This window comes from Tiliqua scincoides, chromosome 1 (genome assembly GCF_035046505.1).
Source record: "Tiliqua scincoides isolate rTilSci1 chromosome 1, rTilSci1.hap2, whole genome shotgun sequence".
In the NCBI taxonomy this organism is placed as follows: domain Eukaryota; kingdom Metazoa; phylum Chordata; class Lepidosauria; order Squamata; family Scincidae; genus Tiliqua; species Tiliqua scincoides.
Window position 1 is genome coordinate 252,626,269 of NC_089821.1, and position 13,716 is coordinate 252,639,984.

Below are 13,716 nucleotides of genomic sequence, written 5' to 3' on the forward strand. Positions count from 1 at the left end.
GCGGCTGTCCACCCACCAGCGACATGTGGGTGGGGAGGCAGGTGAGGCAGAGCCTCCCCTCTGTAGTCTTTGGTAAGCGCTGCCACTGGCCTGTGAGGGGGGGTACCCTGTGAGATAGGTACCTACCTACCCACCCACTAGGGACTTGCAGTGGGTGGGGAGGCAGGTGAGGCAGAGCCTCCCTGCCGTAGTCCTTCAAAAAGCGCCACTGCCACCCTGTGTGGTGTGGAACCATGCTCTGCCTCTCCTGCCTCCCCACCCACTGCACATCCCTGCCACTCACCTGCCACAGGTGGGGTGGCTGGAGTCCTGAGGCAGGGTACTCTGTATACCAGGTTGCCAAATGACTAGGGGAAAAACCCTGGCCTGGTATACTCCTGTGCTTGGAACAGCATCTCGAGGTGCTGCGGAAATCAGCATGTGGGGCTACTGCATGGAGATCTGCTTGCTGAAGATCTGCGCATCAAGCCACTGTCCAAGGCATAACTACAGGGGCTAGTTGGAAGCCTGGCAGCCCTACCCATGACTCGATGTATAGCAGCGATTTTCAACGAGTGTGCTGTGGCACGTTGGTGTGCCAAGAATGGTCCATAGGTGTGCCACGGGAGTTTGGGGGGAATGTTGTTTGTTAATAGGCCCATTGGAGGATATCATCCTCCTTGCCAGCAACATGGCATGCCTTGTCAATTGTAAAAAAAACTGATGGTGCACCTTGACAATTTTTACACCTTGTCAGTGTGCCCTGAGATGAAAAAGGTTGAAGATTGCTGATGTAAAGGGTGAGGAGAATTTGTTCTTTAAAAAAAAAAAAAAAAAGTTTAAAATTAAACACTCGGAGTCTACAGCATGGTTTGGTGGAATGGGTGTAAAAATAAGAAGGATGATGCCCTTGTTTGGAGGGGGTGTGCAGGCACATGTGGGTGCCTTTTGGATTGGCAGAATAAATATGAGGCTAAAATAAATATGTAAAAGGGATGGGGTTGTGCATATGATTAAGGTAATGGTGTAGGTGTAGTTGTGGATGGGATTATCTGTGGGTCCTCTACTATGCCCCGTTTACCATAAGGTTTCTTCAGAAGTCTAGCACTGAATTTGAACTCCCAGCCTAGAAGAAATCCCTGTCTGGTCTGCTGTGACCAAGCTTGCTGAATTTATGGGCATATACTTGGTAGTAGCAATGAAATAGTAGTCCTTTTATCTGATTGTCTAGATCAGTGTTTCTCAAACCGTGGGTCAGGACCCACTAGGTGCGTTGCGAGCCAATTTCAAGTGGGTCCCCATTCATTTCAATATTTTAATATATTAGACTTGATGGTGAATGACTGCATTTGAGAAAATGTTACAGACCTATACTTTTAACAATGATAGTAAATGGGACTTATTCTTGGATAAGTTTGGGTAGAATAGCAGCCTAGGGTTGTTAAAAATTTTCCTGCTTGATGATGTCACTCCTGGTCATGACATCACTTCTGGTGGGCTCTGACAGATTCTCATTTTAAAAAGTGGGTCATGGTGCTAAATGTGTGAGAACCACTGGTCTAGATGTATTCAAAACAGATATGAGGAGGGAGCTCTGGACTGAAAGGAAGACCAGGGCGAAACAAAACATAACAGATTGTGTGAAAGAATGAATTATATTTTTATTCATTTATTTATTTAAAGGATTTTTATAATGCCTTTATAAAAAACCAAAGCAGTTTTGATTGTGTTTTACGAGTATTTTATTTTTTTCATTTTATTTTATTGTAGACATATATGACTTGGTAAGTACTGCAGGTCTGGCAAGCACCAAGCTATTTTTATGTCTTCTATGATAGCCAGTGCCTTTACTTGTTGAAGTGCATTCTTTGGGAGTGGGAGAAAGCTTTAATCTCAGCAGTGGCCCAGGAACTGAGCTACGGTGTGCTTCTGCCCATCAGCTAGGAGCACTCTCCACTACACTGTAGCAGAAGGCCCCTTGGCTGCACAGACCAAAAAGGCCTCCCTACCACTTAAAACAGCAACTCAAGCTGGCTCTGGTGAGCTCAGAAGGCATAGTTACATCTCAGGCTGTAAGAATTGGAGGCAATGGCAGTAGAAGAGAGGAAAGCTGCATATAAACAGGCACATTTGCAAGCTGTGCTCCCATGGCCAACAGTGGTAGGTAGGGCAGGTCTTCCTCAGCTCTTGACTGGCTGAGTGGAGTTCTAGGGAGAAACCAAATCCAGAGGGAGGAGTTTTTATGAGAGGCACAGTGGGAAGGGAAGAATCCCCTGTCCCAGCCAGAGTCCAAAGGACCAATGATCAAGCACATTGGCTTGATAGCCAGAGGAACCTGAAGAAGGGGGTCCCACTCCAGGGAAGCTGTTTGCCCAAGCCCTGTAGGAGGAACTTGAGTGCAGATTAATGCCCTCCCCATAACAACCTCTGAGGTGTTATTGGAGCCTCCTAAAACACCCCAGATTTTCTCCTGGATGTTCCCATCCTGATCACCATAACAAGGAGTGCCAAACTGCCTTGCTATAAGGGTTGAAGGAGGAACTAGCACGCTCCTTAGGGGTGGCAGTGGGGGTAGTGGGAAAAGGCCCGAATTGCATATGAACGTTCATTTGCACTGATGCTGATGAACTACTCTATGCTGTATCTGGAGGTCATCCCACTTTGGAAAATGAAAGCCACCAGAGTGGCTCAAGCATTGACAGCAGAAGAAGGAAAAGCAGCATGCAAAACAGGCATACCACAAGCTATGCTTCTGTGGCAACTCGGGGAGGGGCAGATCTTCCTCAACCCTTGACCAGCTAAGCAAGCAGGGGTCTAGGGAGGGACCAGATGCGGGGAGGCTTTCGGGGAAGTGGGATGGAAAGGAGAAGAGTCCCTGACCCTATCACAGAAGATACTGTAAGGATACTGAGCAAGGGTATTTGAACAAGTCTAAAGATCCTGTGTGTGCTTATTTGGAAATTAACACTCCACTCCAAACTACAGTAGAACCTCCAAAGTTGACCACCTCTCTATATTTACCACCTCCTTAGGTTGACCTGATTTTCACAGTATGGACAGACACTGCATATACACTATGGGAGACCAACCTCTCTATATGGACACTCCATTGCACAGAGTATTTATTTATCCTCCATAAGTTGCCCACTGAACACTAACAAGGAAGCAAGACCACAGTTAGCAACATCAAAAAGTAAAGATGAGCACTTTGAGAGATACAGTAAGGAAAACAGAGGCCTGCAGCAGAAAAGAAAGAAAACTTCGCTTGATTAAGTAAATGAAGCTTTTTTATGCTGGTTCAAACAAATGTGGGCAGTGAACTCCAGAATCCGAGGGCCAATGATCCAAGAAATTGCTAAGAAGTTTGTGCAGGAATTTGGGGTAGATTTCCAAGCATCAAGTGGTTGGCTTGAAAAATTCAAACTGCGACACGAGATCTCCCAGAAAGTCTTGTGTGGTGTGTCAAATGAAGTTCCGGCAGAAGTTGTTGAAGATTTCATTACTAAGTTCCCAGACTTTGCAAGAGGCTTCAAAGATGATGAGTGCGGACTCTTTTTCAAAGCAATGCCTGATAGAAGCCTCGTCACGAAAGGTGACAAATGTAAGAGCGGAACCTGCAACGAACCTGATCTGGAAACAATGTTCCAAGCAATATTGTCAGAAGTACAGCCCAGCAGAGAAGTGAAGGACGCACCCCGGGGAAGAAGAAAGTGCGGACGACATGGACTCAGAGATTCCAAAGGAAGGGGATGTGGGCATCTGATAAAACAGTTGAAGTCATATGCCATGAATAAATGTTCAGGCATGTTGAATGGGATAGCCAGCATTGATAGTGCATTCTCTTCTTATCTTTACACAAAAAAGAAGCAAACCAGGATTGACTCTTTTTAAAAAAGAAATAATTCACATACAGTATATGTACTGTAATTCATGTAATTCTGAATGCATTTTTTCTATATCTTCACTGTATGTATTTAGGTATGATAGCTGTAATAAAGGCTCTAAAAATATTATAAGCACAGTATTACATATTTTTCCATATGTTGACCAATTTCTCCAGTCCCTTGGGTGGTCAACTTAAAGAGGTTCTACTGTAATAGATATGATAGCAGAGCAGAAATTACTTGTTTTAAATGTCCATTTTGGAACCCCCTCCACAAACAGTGGCGGTGTTGTCAACTAATGTCCACTACCAGCTTACCCGTGGGAGCACAAGTAAGCCAGAGAGGGTGGTGGGAGAATGGGGAGGGGGAGGAACAGGGGAGTGCTGGGGTGAACACTCCAACTCCCCAATTTGTGTTGGGTACAGAACAAGGGAAGGAGGGGGTGGATCTCGACAGCATCAGTGTGTGTCAGGGTCCTATTACTGTTCTGTTCTCACTCCCCTTGGTTCAATGACAGCAGAAATGGTGAGATCTAAGAAGACCCATTTGAGTAGCAAAGTCTTACCCCAGGGTAAGAGAAAAAGTTTCCTTACTGTGAGGAGCCATCCACAACAGGCCCCCCCCCCACCATAGGATAGTGCTGCATTGGCATGGCTGCATGAGGTTGGGGGGGGGTGAGTTAGGATTGGATTATAAATTGAGCAAAGTGGAACTTGCATGTTTACCAAGAAGCATAAATTTGGGCTGAGTGAACATATACTGATTGAACTTTCCATGAGCAAGGATTGGCAGTTAGATAAAATATTTTTTCATGAGTGCTGTGGATACAAATGGTAATTGTATTTGACTATTGGAATCATAAGCATTCATAATTTGAGGTGAAGCTCAGTGAATACAAAGTATGAGTAGAGGATCACCCATGATGGCTCATTGGTAATCTCAGTTAGATGCAGTTTGGCATCTCCTGGATCCTAGCTCCTGTGATGACTTACAGCCCAATCCTAACCAACTTTTCAGTGCTGATTCTGTCATAGTGCAGACTCAAGGTAAGGGAACAAATGTTCCCTTACCTTGAGGAGGCATTCATGACTGCCTCATCACCACCAAACTCAGTGTACACCCCATTGGCACTGCTGCATTGGTGGTGGAAAGTTGGTTAGGATTGGGCTGTTACTCGTTTCTGGTCCAGTAGGCTGCCAACAACAATAAATACATGACATTACATCATTTACAATACTTATGCTCAGAAATCAGATATGATTCTTTTATATATAAAACAGCCTTTATCAAATTTATTTGATCACAATTCTTTTTAGGAAATTATGAGTATAAAGAATCTTATATTGTATTCAGTATTAATTTTAAACTAGCTTTTAGAAAGAGAGGGACAGACAATGGAATGTATCAAAACCTTGGCTTCTGTGTGCGCTAGCTTGCTTCTGCTTGCACTGTCTAGTGCACACATATGGAATTGAGCCAATTCCCTTTCTGCCAATTTCTCCCCTTTCTCTAGTCCCCTGTATCCCCTGGAAAATCTTCTGAGAGCTTGTCAACATTCTGGAACAGATTTGTAAGGATTGAAAGTGACTAGAGAAGGAAGGGGACATGATTGAAAAATGTACTGTATTTGTTGGTGCACATGAAAGGCACGTGTGGATAAAATCCATGGACCATAATGTAAAAATACCTAGTTTTAAAAAAACTATGTTAATTGTTAATTTTTTCAAATCTGGAGTGATGGCTTCATTTCTATGCACACAGCTGCTTTAGATTCAGGAAGTTTAAGCACGTATAACTAAACGCAAGATTATCTTGTAAACTATGTATAAACTGTGTCTTGTAGTGTGTAGAGAGTTCAGCATTTAGCAAACTTTATTGTTATAGGTAAACGTAAAGGTCACTGCAGGCAAACTATAATTACTTTTGCTTAATATCTTCGATGAGATGAAAAGTTTTATCACTAGCTGTGGGGTGTTGCTGTAATTGTCTTTGCTACTTGATGTAAAGCACGCTGAAGATTATATTACAGCATGTTTGAACAAAGTTCTGCAGATGCACTGATACCAAACACATTCCATTTGTTAATTAGCAGGTTTCACCTTTTGAATATAGCTTATAATTTCAATTTTAAATAGAATTATTCTAGTTTTTTGAAGTAAGATAGGTAGTCATTTATTGCTAGTGGCCTAATAAATATTTTTGAAAGTAGTCCAGTAGAAACATTTTCTGCTCAGTCAAGTGTGCGTAACTTTTAAAAAGAAATTATAATTTTCTAAGTTTATATTACTTGGTTTATTCTCTATGTTTTCTTTCTGGACCATTCAAATAAAATCATCCATTTTTTCAAAACAGAAAAGTCTTAATACATTATGGTAGTAGGAGCTAAAGTTGCCCGGTAGAATGCTGTTAATGCTGTTAATAATATTTGTACAGGTAGTCCCTGACTTAGGGACTTGTAAGTATAGTAGGGCTCAATCCTATCCAGGCCGTATGCTGGCAGATCTTGTGATCTGCCACTGTAAGGCTCGGACCGCTGGTGCAGCAAGTTGTTGCTGCCAGTACAAAGCTCTGGAGGCCATGCATGGGTGACACCAGCCACCAAAACCTCTGCCATGCCAAGTAATTTGGCCATGAGGGGAAATGAGGGCATGGGTTGGGCTGGAGCAGATCTCTGTGCTCAGGTGGATGTCCTCAACCTGGGCCTGACACCTGGGACATGCCAGATTTACAAGAGCTATGATGGTGTAGTGCAGTGGTTCCCCAACTTCTCATCGGAATTTGGGAACCTTGTGTCTTTGTGGGGGAGGGGGAAGGGTTGTATAAAAATGTGAAGAATAAATGAAATAAAAAATACCAGATTTACATCAGGAAAGAAAACAGCTGGCATAAATTTGAGTAGGCCCTTTTGGGACCAGGGAACAGCAGAGGAGGTAAATAAAAAATTTCTTTACTTACCTCCCACTGGTGTAGCAAAAGCTGCATTGGCACTTCTATACCCCACAAGCATGCTGAGGATAGGATTGGCCCATCAAGGATATCTGACTTAAGGAGGTCCCAAGCCAAGGACAGTCACATCACACATTGATGCAGACATTGGTTTTGGAGAGGGAAAGAGACTGTTTTTGAGATGGAGAGAGATGCTATGTTTTGGAGACACTAATGGTGGGAAAAGGAAAGCCAGTACAGTATTTAATAAAACTATATTTATGTTCATCTCCAACTAAAACAAATGTAGATAGTAGCTTGTAAAATGCAACTAATTCAAATGCATCCGTCTCCCTGTCTAAGCAGCTTTGTTTGGTTTTTTTTACATCGCACAACAAGAAAAGCAGGTTTAGGACAAGGTACTGGTATATGTCTAGTAGGGAATGAAATGTTTAGTTAATTTTTAAACCACTGAAAATTGTTCATAATTTTGTGTTGCATAAATAATGTTTCAACTTAAATACAGACCTCCAGAACCTAACATGTACCTAAGGGAACGCAAGTATAGGTAACTGTATAGTCCTTTTTGAGTGTACAACTTACTTGACAAGATATTCACACACAATATCTTTGCATGTAAGGTAAGTAAATACTGTATTCAAATTGGAGCTGAAGCTAAGAGAGGGAGTGGATTCTCCATAGCCACCTGGTGAGGTGAAATTTGAACCACAGATGTCCTGATTCTCAGCTTAGGGCCCAATCCTATCCAGTTTTCCAGCACCGGTGCAGCTACAATGCAGCCCTGAGGTAAGGGAACAAATGTTCCCATACTTTGAGGAGGCCTCTGTGACTGCCTCCCGAACACAGGAAACAATGCATACCCCATTGGCACAGCAGCACCGGCACTGGAAAATTGGATAGGTTTGGACCCTCAGTCTCTTAGCCACTATGGTACACCAGTTCTATACTGTATGTACTGTGGCTTTTTAACCACTATTATTATTATTGGTATTTATATACCACTTTTCATCAGAAAGTGGTTTACGTAGCAAAATAAATCACTACATGGTTCTCTGTCCCCAAAGACACAAGAGAGACACTACCAGTGGCCAATGGAAAAGATGCCATGCTTGAGTGAAAAGGGACAGTTGCTCTCTCCCTGCTATGTACAGGCTTCCTCTTGTAATACCAAGATCTGGTATTAGTGGTTTCACTTATCTGCTGATCCAGGGGGTGCCCCCCTTACAGTACCTTTTGTTTTCCATTAGAAGCAATTGAAGCACGAGTTTTTCTTTTTTTATAAAAAGGAACGTTCTTGCTTAACTGAAGAATGTGACATACAGGCATCCAGCCTGCATGAGGGACGCTAACCAATGTTAACAGTTCCTGCTTCCTGTTAACATTCAGTTAGTCTCCTCCCTGTAGCATGCAGGCTCTTTGCCTGCATGTCGCATTCTTCAATTAAGCAAGAATGTTCCTTTATTAAGAAGAAACACTTGTGCTTCTATAGCTTGTAAAGAAAAAAAGGAAATGGGCACAGGGGGCACTATTTATATAGATTTCCCTTATATCTGCAGTTTCCATATCTGTGAGGGGGCTGGAATGAAACCCCTGCAGATATTGGGGGACCCAATTTTAAAAGATGCCTCTTCATATTGCAGTAAGCTTTAATTTTATAAGCAACCTATTTTGTCTCAATACTACTATAATTATTATTTGGGAGTCATGGGGGAACAAGAATGTGAATTCATGTAAGGAAATGTTGGGTCAGAGTCACTAAGATTCATGCAATAGAAAAAGGTGCATCTCTTCTTCTTGAGTTCTCGGGCACATTCAGATTTCTTGGAGAAGGACAGTTTTTTGTTCACCTCTGGAAACAACTTTGGGACTTTGGAGAAAGTGCAGAGTAGCATAAATCTATTTTCCCAACATTTACAGAAGCATTGGGACAGAAACAGTAGCCAAAGGAAATTGTGCTATTTCTTGTCTTTTTTTTCAAAGTCCTGCAGAAGGTGAAATAAGAGCCTCCTCCATATTCTCTGCACATGTGGGAGGACTTGGCAGGATGTGAGGGCCAGGGACTTAGTCTTGTTTCATTTTGTGTTGAGTTCTTGCAGATGGCAGAAGTAGTACTGTTTTGCAAAGCCAGTTCACATACAGACCTCTCTTGTCTGCCACCCGCTCTAAAATTCATAGAGAACACAGGTAAAGATTTGGAGAGAGACTATCAATACAGACAGCCTGAAAGGGGATTTGAAAAGGGGAAGGATCTCTGTTGCTAACAAGTTCTGTATTTTTTTAATTTTAATTCAAAATTAAGTCTAAAATGTTCACCTACTTCCAAAATAGACTTTAGAATATCAAACATTTCTAGAAGAATTAGAATGTATAGTGATAATTTTAGCAATTTGCTATTGTGTAATTATTTGTAACTGGAATTTTTCCTTCTTTGCAGGCATTTTAGTAAGACCATGGAGGAGCTAGTTCATGATTTGGTCTCGGCACTGGATGAAAGTTCAGAGCAAGCACGAGGAGGCTTTGCAGATACAGGAGATCATTCACGCAGTGTCTGTTGTCTTCTAAAACGGCAAGCCCGAAAGCGAAGAGGGCGAAAAAGACGTCCCTTTAACACCCATAATCCCTGGGAGACTGGTCACTGTTTAAGTGAAGGCTCTGATTCCAGCCTTGAAGAACCGAACAAGGATTACAGAGAGAACCATATTAATAAGAAAGACCATAGTGACTCTGATGACCAATTACTAGTTGCAAAACGGAGACCATCTGCAAATTTAAATAACCTCAGGGGCAAAAGACCTTTATGGCATGAACCTGATCTAGCAGTTGACAATTTAGGAAATAGGACTCTGCGCAGAAGACGAAAAGTGAAACGAATGGCAATTGATCTACCTTCAGAAATAACAAATACACTGACATTACCCCAACAGCAGGATAACATTAAGGATCAGGAAATGGACCACGACAACTGGTCTTGCCAATATCAAGAACTAGCAAAGAGCAAAGTTAAAAAAAGGAAACTAGCTGCAAGTAGGCAAGGACCAGAAATTTTGGATGAAGGAGTTGTCATAGAGAATGATGAAATCAACCAGGCAGGCAAGGATAAAATGGACTATGAGGAGCAAAAGGGCTCGGATGAAAACATGAGTGACAGGTTACTTTTAATTTTTTTTAAATTTAATGGCATTTCCCCCTCTTTATCTTGCAAGTATTGACAGATATATGCTCAGGTGTTATTTTTCCTGTATTTCAAGATCATAATGTAAAACCACGTATACTATTTAAAATTGTTTGGGCGCTTCCTGGCTCTCTTCTCTGTTAGTGCCCCTATGCTTATTATAGGACATATAAGTCAGCAAGGAGCCTATACTTTCAAAAATGTGTATATTTGCTGCCATTTTAGTAAGCTAATGATTTGGGATTGGGGTGCAGAGGAGCAGTGCTCAGTACTTTGGTGTTAAGCAATGGCCTAAGAATAGCAAGTCAAAAAAGATAATCAAGTAAGTAGATTTAAAATTATTCCTCATATTACGGTCACTGACCCTTCCTTTTGAATGTGGGGATTTGGGAGGCATGATGAAATCTAAATCTTATAATTAATAATTTGTGAATTGTGTTTTTGTTCCACATTTCCTGTGAAACTGAATTACTCTACCCACTAAATCGTATTCATGGTCTTGATATAAATTCTAATCCAGTTTTCCCATCAACTGACATTTTCCTCTGTAGATCTTTTAGCAGCATCTTCTTATACAGAGTATTTATCTGACAATCACTTCTGTTACTTGTTTAAGGCTGCAATCCTATGCAGTTTCCTATGCACAGTTTCCTGGGAGAAAGTTCTATTGGGACTACAATGGAACTTGCATCTGAGTAGACAGGCATAGGAGTGGGCTCTGAAACAGTTATCTCCTCACCCCTTTGGCAAGTGGCACTAATGCAGTTAACAATTCATCAGTGACTGAATACAATACTAAACTCCAAATGAAAATTAAACTGTCATTAAAAATTCATTAAAAGAAGTTAGAAGAGACCTTCCTAAAAACCTGCACAGTAGCACCCCTCCCATCCCTACGGGATATGTTCCTAGTGCTACCACAGATATGTGAAACTGTGGATAGTAGCAAACCCCTCACACTCATTACTAACTTCTCTTTGTTTGCAAATGCTTTGTTTGCAAAGCAACACTAACAGGAATTGGACACCAGAGGAAGCAGACTGACAGTGAGAACACTAGACTCTGCTTCCTGTTAGCAGTCTTGCTGTTGCCTCCTCTAGCTTTCCTCTAGCAGCTATGAGTGTATCATTCTTGCTGTCTGTCTGCTTCCTCTGCTCTCTGCTTACTGTTAATATTCTCACCATTGCTTCCTCTAGCAGCTAGGAATCTAGCATTCTTACTGTCTTGCTTCCTTTTCCAAAAAGCTTCCTTTGCTTTCTGCTTCCTGTTAGCATTGCTTTGCTAATCAAGTGTTTGCAAACAAAGAGAGGTGAGAAATGAGCATGACAGGAATTTGAGAACTGGGGATAACTGAAACAGTGAAAACTGAGGGTCCAATCCTATCCAATTTTCCAGTGCCGGTGCAGCCATGCCAATGGGGCATGCACTGCATCCTGTGGTGGGCAGGCAGTCTCAGAGGCCTCCTTAAGGTATGGGAACATTTGTTCCCTTACCTCAGGTCTGCATTGCAGCTGCATAGGTGCTGGAAAATTGGATAGGATTGGGCCCTGAATCCGCAGATATGAGGGGGCTACTGTATAGGAAAAGGTAGGCTTTTCTAGGAGGAGAGGTCTCCAGTTTGGTGCCTTCCATGAAGAAACAACTACAGGTGGAGCCTATTTATCCACGTTAGTTCCGTTCCATGACTCGGCAGGATTAACAAAAAAAACGCGTTGTGCTGAATTGCATAGAGTTACGCAAATAGGCTGCAGCCTGACACTTCCAGATGGAAGGAAACTAAGGCAGCTGCTCTCAATCCTCTCCGCTCTGTACTCAGCCCTCCCCGTTGTCAGATGCCCAGCTTCTTTCACAGTTGGAATGCTGAGCTTTTAAGAGTCCAGCCCTATGCATTTCTACTCAGAAGTAAGCCCCATTCCAGTCAATGGAGCTTACTCCCAGGAAAGTGTGGAAAGGATTGTAGGCTAAATCTCATGCTTTGCTTGGTGGGAAGGCTTGCTTGTGTCGGTGATTGCCTGCACCATGGGGGGGGGGGAGAATTGGGCAAATACTCCCTGGGTTTTTTAAAGCAATCCCCTCTGTTGCTACCACACCTGCCCCTGTGTGTGTGAGTGAAAGAGAGAGCAAGAGCTGCATGATTTCTGGCTACAGAGGTTTTCTGCCCCCCTTTCCCTCTTCAGCCTCTTTGCTGTCTCCAGGGCTCCAGGAATGTTACTGTTCCTTGGCAAGGGGAACCTCTTCCAGGGCTCCAGGGCTGTTTCCCTGCCTGGGCAAGGTGGAGCCTTTTTGTAGTGTTTTGGGCTGCCTGGAAATGGATCGAGATGCCATCGCAGGGCAAAGGAGGCAAAGGTGTGTGTGACTTTCAGTACCCCCACCCCATTTGAGACAAATCTGCAGATAAAAAAATTCGTGGATAAATACGCTGCACCTGTACTTTAAATTCTGGTAGATGTGGCAGTGTGAATGGAATGGACTCAAAGTAGGACTTTCTCAGATAATTGGTTGATAGTTTGTTAGACTGAAATGGCAAAGGCAGTTCTAAACATATGTAAAATCCAGACAATTTAGGGCTTTGAACATTTAGAGCCTTGAACATCAGGCACTTGAATTGCATGTAAAAAGCCGAGAACCAGTTCCACTGTTGCAGAGTCCGTCAATTGATATCACCATCCTACACCTAACCAAGAGTGACCTGCTGCATTTTGTGCTAAGTTTTTGAGTGCTCTTTAAGGGCAGCCTCTCATAGAATGCATTTCAATGGTCAGAACTGGTGGATTCTAAAAGGATGTATATCCTCTACTGCATTTCTCTTCTCAGACTATGTTGCTATTAGACAACAAATCTGTGAAAAGTGCTTCAGGCCACAAGTGCCACCCTCTTTTCTGAATTTAGTTCTAGACCGCCAATAACTCCTGAACTGCTCCCAAGCTGTTCTTTTTCAATTTGAATCCGTGCTTCTTGAGTATAGATGAGCACTACTGGATACAAATAAGAACTTGCCAATGCTTGCCAAATAATTGCCTTTGCACCTTCTGCAGTTGAAGAAACATTAATGGAGCAGGAATGTTAAAGCTTAAATCGCAAGGAATGATATGTAATGTCTGATTTCAAACTTTGGGTCTATTCGCATAAAGTTCTGTCACACTGATATAAGGAGGCAAGGTTCATGTTACATATCTGTTAGAGTTGCATATCTAATCCTTTAGAGCAGTGATTCTGAAAGTGGTGGGTCGTGACCCATCATTGGAACCTAAAGTGTCACTTTCCCCTTCAGGGAAGTGACCCATAAATAGGTACCTTGATGGCGCCACAGATATCATTATGCTGCAGGCACTCAGGCACATACCTGGGGGGACTGTACAGCCTCCTGGAGGGTCCTGGAAGCTTGCAGCCCCTTCCACAAGCGTCCCCTCTGCTGCAGTGAGCTCTGATCTACAGTCGGAGCCCTCTTCCGATTTTGGAAGTTCTGCACCCCGCAGCTCTGGTTGCAAACCGGGTGTGGGCTCCTGACTGAAGATCACATGTTACAGATCTCCTCCGGCAGATTACACGCAAGATTAAATTGTAAAGCAGTGTATTTTAAGACTAGATACTGCAATCATGTTGTAATGTTCCATAGTAACAAAGATAAGTGCTTAGAAGAAATATCTGCATGTGGTGTGAAACACAGGCCCTCCCTAAATGGCACCCTGTTATACTTTGTTTTAAGGCTCTAGGCTGCTTCATACTTTACACCTG

The 13,716-nt window shown here is 42.6% G+C and overlaps 1 protein-coding gene across 1 annotated transcript in view; it reads left to right on the plus strand.

Moving 5' to 3' along the window:
• The window catches only part of GPATCH2 (G-patch domain containing 2), a 146,429-nt gene that overhangs the window by 227 nt on the left and 132,486 nt on the right, over positions 1-13,716 (plus strand). Inside the window, exon 2 of the mRNA XM_066618931.1 lies at positions 9,244-9,957. Within this exon, the coding sequence (XP_066475028.1) occupies positions 9,244-9,957 (714 nt within the window). The remainder of the gene's footprint in view (positions 1-9,243; positions 9,958-13,716) is intronic.